Here is an 8281-nt window from a genome sequence, read left to right on the forward strand (position 1 = left end):
GCAGCATGAGTATTTATGTGCATTTACACAGAGAGCATAGATGGCATACTTCATGGCACAGAACCCCTGGAACAACACTACGTTCCTCTGCACAACAGGGCTGGGAGTGCCGATGGCCTCCGCGTCCTCTGCAAGAAGAACAAAAGAAGAACAAAAACCACAAGTAGGGTAATATTACTTTGCAACATGAAGTACATTCTAATTTTCACAAGCACTTCAGACTCCATTAGACAGACATGTGGATGATGTAAACCTGTTCCTGGAGAATTTGGTGGCCGCTGCAACAGATCCAGTATCCTGCGCTCCTCAAACTGAGGCAAAGGAGTCAGGGAGTGCAGAATATAAAGGGCAGAGTGATTGTCTAGAGTGTGAAGCTGTGCCAGCAGTGCCTCCATGGAAACACCCCTGCACAGAAGGAAACAAGGTACAAAGTAAATAGTAAAATTAATGATTATTAGGATAGAATTAATTGACAGTCAAATGTTAAATATAAAAACAAAGATAGCTTACGGATTGTTGCTTCTACACCATTCAAGTACTTCAAGCTGAGAGGACAATAGATTGGCATATTCCTGCAGAACAAAGTCATTGGATGGTGCCTGTAAAGATAATAAACAGTGCATCAGCAAAGGACTAAAATACTAAATGTGCTGATCTGTGACCCCTTCAACTAAAGCTACATTCAGGCAGCTGTTGGGGAGGAGGTACAGTACACGTAGATGTCTGCAGAGCAGAATGATTTCAGTTCTGACCTGCTCTCGGTGAAGGAGGCTGAGCAGCGTTTGAGCTGAGCTCAGGCTGCGACACTGAGTCCATCCCAGGAGCAACAGGAGACGAGACAGCGGCTGGAACTCCAGGTGCACCAAGTCTTTTAACTGAGAAAACTCCTCATGTTTAATCAAGTCGAGTGCAGTAACCTACAGGAAGGAACCAATCTTATTACATTATTGAATTTCATCACGTGCAGTCGCTAATCAAATGTACTTGGCCATGAGGATCTTGTACTTTGTAGAATTACAATTAGAGATGCACAGATTGAAATTTTCTGGGCTGATGCAGATTCCCAGTTTGTTTTTCCAAGTCTGACCTGCCAAGTCCCATTTTCTTTCTAAGAACTGTAACTGACAGGATGCACAAACATTTTTGTAACTTTCCTTTAATGAAAAGTTAAACTGTAATGAAAACATTGCATTAAAGTTTGACATTTTCTGTCTCTCTCATAAGTTAGAACTGATATTTTTCAAATGGTCTTGGTTCACTTACCAAGACCTGCTCTAGGAAGTGCTTCCCACTACTAAGGCACTCAAAATAGACAGCTTTCCAAGCTGATGGACGATCTCTGTGGCAACATAAACTGAGGGTCAGCTTCTCGGCTTCAGAGAGGTCAACTAGGAGAAAAGAAATCCATGGTCAAACACGCCAGCAAAACAATCCCTAAAAGATAATACTATAAACTTAAAAACAATGTCAGCATTGCAATGGAGTGTATTAAAAACTGTTGTGTGATCTTAAGTCATTGCAAGGTACTGAAAAACTATTTCAGCAAAAAGAAAATCCCTTTGCTGCCTTGTAGAGATGCCACATAAGAGATTAAAGGGAATATAACCATCTAGATGACAGGTTTCATGGAGATGGTTGTTTGTTTCTTTCATAAATATGAGCTCATACAGGCATTAAGGAGTTTGTAAAAAATGTCATAAATAAGATGTTAAAAAGGGCAACACTGATACAAACTTGCCTAAAAATGTACTACTTTAAAGACTGTGAAATGTGCCTAAAACCTTTGTTTGAATTCTCTTGTAGTTTTCACCGTGTCTGAAGAAAGACAGAGGGAGATAGAAAATAAAGTTTCAGGAGACATCAGTACGATGCGTGGCCATCTTTCGAACTGAACCGGTGTAGCTACAGGGGGCATAAACTATATTGTATGTCACCCTTTTTTTAACCTTTATACCAGATTAGTACAGGAATAAGTCAATATACAGTATACCACAGAAGTGAGTACACCCCCTCACATTTTGTAAATATTTATGTATATCTTTTCATGTGACAACACTGAAGAAATGACACTTGGCTACAATGTAAAGTAGTGAGTCTACAGCTTGTATAACAGTGTAAATGTGCTGTCCCCTCAAAATAACTCAACACACAGCCATTAATGTCTAAACTGCTGGCAACAAAAGTGAGTACACCCCTAAGTGATAATGGCCAAATGGGGCCCAAGTAGCCGTTTTCCCTCCCTGGTGTCATGTGACTCGTTAGTGGTACAAGGTCTCAGGTGTGAAGGAGGAGCAGGTGTGTTAAATTTAGTGTTATCACTCTCACTCTCTCATACTAGTCACTGGAAGTTCAACATGGCACCTCATGGCAATGAACTCTGAGGATCTGAAAAAACAAATTGTTGCTCTACATAAAGATGGCCTAGGCTATAAGAAGATTGCCAAGACCCTGAAACTGAGCTGCAGCACAGTGGCCAAGACCATACAGCGGTTTAACAGGACAGGTTCCACTCAGAACAGGCCTCGCCGTGGTCGACCAAGGAAGTTGTGTGCCCGTGCTCAGCGTCATATCCAGAGGATGGCTTTGGGAAATAGACATATGAGTGCTACCAGCATTGCTGCAGAGGTTGAAGAGGTGGGGGGTCAGCCTGTCAGTGCTCAGACCATACGCCGCACGCTGCATCAAATTGGTCTGCAAGGCTGTCGTCCTAGAAGGAAGCCTCTTCTAAAGATGATGCACAAGAAAGCCCGCAAACGGTTTGCTGCAGACAAGCAGACTAAGGATATGGATTTCTGGAACCATGTCCTGTGGTCCAATGAGACCAAGATAAACTTATTTGGTTCAGATGGTGTCAAGTGTGTGTGGCGGCAACCAGGTGAAGAGTACAAAGACAAGTGTGTCTTGCCTACAGTCAAGTATGGTGGTGGGAATGTCATGGTCTGGGGCTGCATGAGTGCTGCCGGCACTGGGGAGCTACAGTTCATTGAGGGAACCATGAATGCCAACATGTACTGTGACATACTGAAGCAGAGCATGATTCCTTCCCTTTGGAGACTGGGTCGCAGGGCAGTATTCCAACACGATAACGACCCCAAACACACCTCCAAAATGACCACTGCCTTGTTAAAGAAGCTAAGGGTAAAGGTGATGGACTGGCCAAGCATGTCTCCAGACCTAAACCCTATTGAGCATCTGTGGGGCATCCTGAAACGGAAGGTGGAGGTACGCAATGTCTCTAACATCCACCAGCTCCGTGACGTCATCATGGAGGAGTGGAAGAGGATTCCAGTGGCAACCTGTGAAGCTCTGGTGAACTCTATGCCCAAGAGGGTTAAGGCAGTGCTGGAAAATAATGGTGGCCACACAAAATAATGACACTTTGGGCCCCATTTGGCCATTATCACTTAGGGGTGTACTCACTTTTGTTGCCAGCAGTTTAGACATTAATGGCTGTGTGTTGCGTTATTTTGAGGGGACAGCACATTTACACTGTTACACAAGCTGTAGACTCACTACTTTACATTGTAGCCAAGTGTCATTTCTTCAGTGTTGTCACATGAAAAGATGTACGTAAATATTTACAAAATGTGAGGGGGTGTACTCACTTCTGTAATATACTGTATATAGGCTTAACCATAAACCACCACCAACCATCAGTCACCACTTGTATTTGTGCCAAATTATTAGCAAATAGAGTCTAAATGTAAGAAAATGAAAGAAAGTCTGCATAGATGCTAAAAAACAGACAGTTACATGTACGTTTTGGTGACACTCAGCAAAACCTGGCACAGCTTCACAACCACAGAAGCAGAAGTGTGATTAAAAGAGGAAAGAGGTGATGCCAGCACTGTAGGCAAAGAAGGCTCAGACTATAAATATTAGTAACATAAACAAAAAGAAAGCCTGACTACACAAACAGCTCAGAAGAGGAACTGATTTATAGGAACACACAACTTTTACAAAGCAACCCAGTTGCACTAAGTAACATGAGAAAAGATTATCAGACTACCTTGTGTGTTAGGCGAGCTCCTCAGCAGATGATCCCTCTGAAGCCTCAGAGCAGTGGAGCAGTACACAGAAACCAAAGCATGACACCGAGGGCGAAGCAGCGAGTTCAGGATCCTCTCCTCTGTCAGGGGTCCATGCCTGGCTGCCCACAGCACCTCACACAGTGCCTCAAACTGCCCACCACTACTACCAGAGCTCCATGGCATCACAGCCAACACAGCATATATCTCCTCCACCCACTCCTCTACCTTCTCCTGCTTCCTCTCTGGCTTTCTGAGTTTATTCATCAGGTGTTGGACAAACGGCCGCTGCAGAGAATGGCCATCTGTCCATGACTGGTCCTGTAGGAGATGATAAAATAAGAACATGCTTGCAATCTACATTTGCATTTGTGCAGAGTGCTTTTTTTTTTGTTTGTTTAAATAACTCTGAGCTGCTTTATTGCTACAATAAGTTTCACTCTACCTGTAAGAACTGAGCTAAACACTGGGCCAGTCTGGGCTTCTTCTCCAATAAGGTTCTGAGGCATGACTCAACAGCAGCATCTGTTGACCTTGAACCTGCTGCAGGCTTTTGGTTAGACTGCGTATCCAAGAAGGCCTGGTGCAGATCCTGTGGGAAGATCACTGATCTCAGTCCTGTAAATCTGTCTACTAGCAAGTCGGTCACAACATGCAGTATTACAGAACAGATTAAGTTAATCTTAGTACGTTTAACCTGAGTGACACTGTAATCAGGTTAGTGTGTCAGTCTAATTAAAACACATTGTTTTCTAGTTTATATTCCTTTAAACTGTAGGTTTGAGTGCTGACAGGAGTAAAACTAATATTAACCTTGAGAACAGTGTCTGGTATGCTCTCTGAGCCCAGTTCCTCCAGGAGCAACAGGAACTCCAGCTCTCTTCTGACACTGGGAGAAATCTGAAACAAAGTGGGGGGAAAAGACAAGAGCTACAACAACATGCCATGCAGTTGGTGGTGATTGTGGTGCTTCATCACACAACATTTTCTGTTTTGCAAAAGGACACTGACATTTTTGAGACTGTCTTCTGTTTCCAAGAAAGATTTGACCAATTTGTGTTTGTTGCAAATACCAATATCCTGCTTGAGGATGACAAAACTAAACATGTTGTTTCAGAGCAAATCAAGCAGGTACAATAAACAATACTTGAGCAGGTAATACTACGCATCATATTACCTGCTCTTCTGTCCATTTCAACAGAACCTGAAGCCAAAACCATGCCAGCTTGTGTGGACTCCCCACAGACTCCCATCTATAAAATAAACACAGTCATTAAATCAACTGCACAAATAACACACACGTACAGTAAACAGAAGTGTGAGGTTTTGGGATGACAGTTATTAAACCAGATAACACTGCATTACACTTGATTTCTCCAACAATTCATATTCTTACATTGAAAGAAAAACCTCAACTCACTTTAAATTGTAAGGATGGCAGACAATAGCTTTGATTAAGTCTTGCAGGTTTTCTGAAAGCCCTCCTGTTGAAGTGATGAGCTGCGGCACACAGGCACTGGCCAGCTCCCACTCTCCATGCTGCAGGCACCTCTTGAAGTACTCAAACAGGTCCTGAAGTGAGGTCTCTGCCTCACAGCCAAAAGGATGCATGGCCACTTACACTGTGACACTCCTTTGCTAGGTGGTCACAGCTGGCGAGGCACTTTTACTAACATGTAGCCAGACAGCACACTTGAGCTTCCTTCACCTGAAACAAAAAGAAAAAGCTGTCTGAGCTTATATCGTTTAACAAAACTAGGTCATTTTAAACAAACAGGATATAGTGACTCAAATTATTTGAAATGAAATTTTACTTTTAAAATCTAGACACAGCACATGATACTGGTGCAACTTCACCCACTGTCAAGGTACACAAACACATGAAACACAAACTGGAAAGCAGAAAGCCTCTCAACATTTGCAGTGTTCCGAGCAACTTTAATGCAAAGATAAAAGACCTAACGGGTTTTGGCATAAAGACCTTGTCAGGACACTCCTTCATGTTCAACGTAGCAGGCTTTGTAAATTTGTCACACGATGACCACAGACGATGAATTTATTTTAATTGTCACGGTCTCTCATTTTCTTGTTACATGCTAAACGTTTCTGCCATCTGTACCTTTTACAAGCCAGCCCAGACAAACCACGCACGCTGAATTAGGAACATAAAACAAAACAGTCGTGTGAGCTGTTGGGTTCCATCAAAAACGCATCTCAATACCTGCCTTTGAAACACTAATGTTTTCATCTTCTCTTCTCTAAGTAGACAGGACACGCCTGTAATGTCAACTTAGCGTTAGCATTGGCTGCAGTGTTGCTGACTTGCTGTAATGAAACGTTAACTTAGTTAGCTAACTTTTGTAACAGTTAGCAGACGCGTATCCTAACTCACAAATAAAACAATTAAATGTTAGCGAGAATTCAGTAAACTTACTTACTCATATCTTTGTGCTTTTACCCCGAGTTTAGTTGTTAATTTTACTCCTAGCTACTGCTTTCTGTTGATAACTTACGGTGCACAGCTAGGAGCATGTTAACCGTCATGTGACAAAATCAGCTGATTCTCCAACGCTGATTGGTCAAAGGTTGGCACGAGGAGGGCGTTCCAGAAAGATGATGCCTTAATGTGCTGTCGGAAATATAATATTCACACACGTTAATAAAAGAATAAACTACGAGCTGTCCAAATATCTCATTAACGTTTACCAAGATATTTAAGGTACAATTGGAGGTTCTTGTACTTTACATGACTATTTCCACTATATGTTTCTTTGTACATCTATTTTAGGCTACTACATTTCATCAAAAATATTGTAGCGATTACTTTATTGCGTTAATTTGATAGGTAAGCTAGCTAGCTATTTTTAAAGTCAGGATTTTATATAGGATACAAACCATATGACCAGCCTGTTAAATATAACGTATTGTTATGCTATAAACATTATTTAATAATAGTAGCTGAATTTAGTTACACATCAAACAGCTACAACAATGAAATTTTTGTCTACACTTGAATGCATTCGTAATGATAATCCAACAATAGTAATGCACTGACACGATCCATTATGTTGCCGAATGAATACTTTAAGTATATTTTGCTGATAGGCTTTCAGTGTCAAGAAGCAGATCTAATGCATATACTGAAACCTAGCAGCAGAGAATCATAGGCCTATAGACGGTTGTGTGCAGAAGATGTTTATGCATGGGTGGATTTAGATGAAGGTTGCAGCAAAGGCTGCCGGGGTGAACCCACGCTTTCCGACATTATTCCCCCAAAAGAGCCTTTATCTAAATGATTAGAAGTGAACTGACATGTGTCTGTACAGGCTGTAAAAGACTCCCCCTCTTTCCTTCTGCCTGTCTCCCACCATCATCACTGACAATTTGGGAGCCTGTCTCTATAGCAACGTAGTACAGGCGGGGTTTGCCAGCCGGAGCCATCCAGTCCTCAGCTGGCATCACCGCTCTAAACCTCCACACCGCATCACACCCTGAGTGGAATGGAAGAAAAGGACAAGAAAGAAAATGTAGGTAGCTGCCTCTTCTTTGTTTAGCACTACACCAATTCAGATATATCTGCAAGATGATGATGCAATTCAAAATGTCTAATCATTACACATAGTGAAGAACAAATATCTAGAAGCAGATTGTGCAGCTGAGTCACTGGTTGTTTAAAATCGGAATCAATAAAGCTATTGTTCCCATCGGTGCCATAGAGCGAACGCAGGCTGCACGATGAGGAACCAGCTGTTAAATCCTCAAATAAAGTGCTTTGTGCCGTTTAGCTGCTTCATTCTGTGTGACCGCTGATCTGTAGACTATATACATCTCTATTGTTGCAGGGGGAGTATATCGGAGAGATAAAAGGTGGGCTGCGACCTTCAATGAAACTGGTTGTTATGGGAATTGTTAACCAAAAACCCAAGAGGTGAGTGCACACATTTGTTTTGCACTAAAAGATATATACATTATTAATGTCGTACATGGTGGCAGCCAATTAAAACGGGTGAGAAAGATGCCCTGGCTCAGAATAAAACTGAATTTTAAAGCAGATACACAGCTGTTGCCTCTGTTTGAGGCACTGCTTTGGGAAAGTATCTTTGTAATGCCAGTGCATTTCCTAATTATAGCGTTAGTCTGTGAACATGCGTGGGAGAGCTGCAAATCCCATGAAATCTTAAGAGTAACTCTGGAAATTCTTTGGTTGATAACATCAGCTAGCTATTTATTCATTCAGTCATCTTTTATGTCTG

At 42.0% G+C, this 8281-nt stretch overlaps 2 protein-coding genes across 2 annotated transcripts in view; one reads left to right on the forward strand and one right to left on the reverse strand.

The window, feature by feature from the left end:
• Nucleotides 1-6586, reverse strand: part of zfyve26 (zinc finger, FYVE domain containing 26) — a 28289-nt gene extending 21703 nt beyond the window's left edge. Inside the window, 11 exon segments of the mRNA XM_020622860.1 lie at nt 3-128; nt 254-405; nt 511-599; nt 753-917; nt 1264-1388; nt 4010-4349; nt 4474-4620; nt 4842-4928; nt 5206-5281; nt 5449-5736; nt 6467-6586. Of these exon segments, the coding sequence (XP_020478516.1) occupies nt 3-128; nt 254-405; nt 511-599; nt 753-917; nt 1264-1388; nt 4010-4349; nt 4474-4620; nt 4842-4928; nt 5206-5281; nt 5449-5639 (1498 nt within the window). The 5' untranslated portion in view covers nt 5640-5736; nt 6467-6586.
• A 587-nt stretch (nt 6587-7173) lies between these two features.
• Nucleotides 7174-8281, forward strand: part of LOC109973340 (galectin-related protein A) — a 3740-nt gene continuing 2632 nt past the window's right edge. Inside the window, exons 1-2 of the mRNA XM_020622852.1 lie at nt 7174-7555; nt 7871-7956. Coding sequence (XP_020478508.1) covers nt 7529-7555; nt 7871-7956 — 113 coding nt within the window. The 5' untranslated portion in view covers nt 7174-7528. The remainder of the gene's footprint in view (nt 7556-7870; nt 7957-8281) is intronic.

The sequence above is a fragment of the Monopterus albus genome, unplaced genomic scaffold (genome assembly GCF_001952655.1).
Source record: "Monopterus albus unplaced genomic scaffold, M_albus_1.0 scaffold290.1, whole genome shotgun sequence".
Taxonomy (NCBI): domain Eukaryota; kingdom Metazoa; phylum Chordata; class Actinopteri; order Synbranchiformes; family Synbranchidae; genus Monopterus; species Monopterus albus.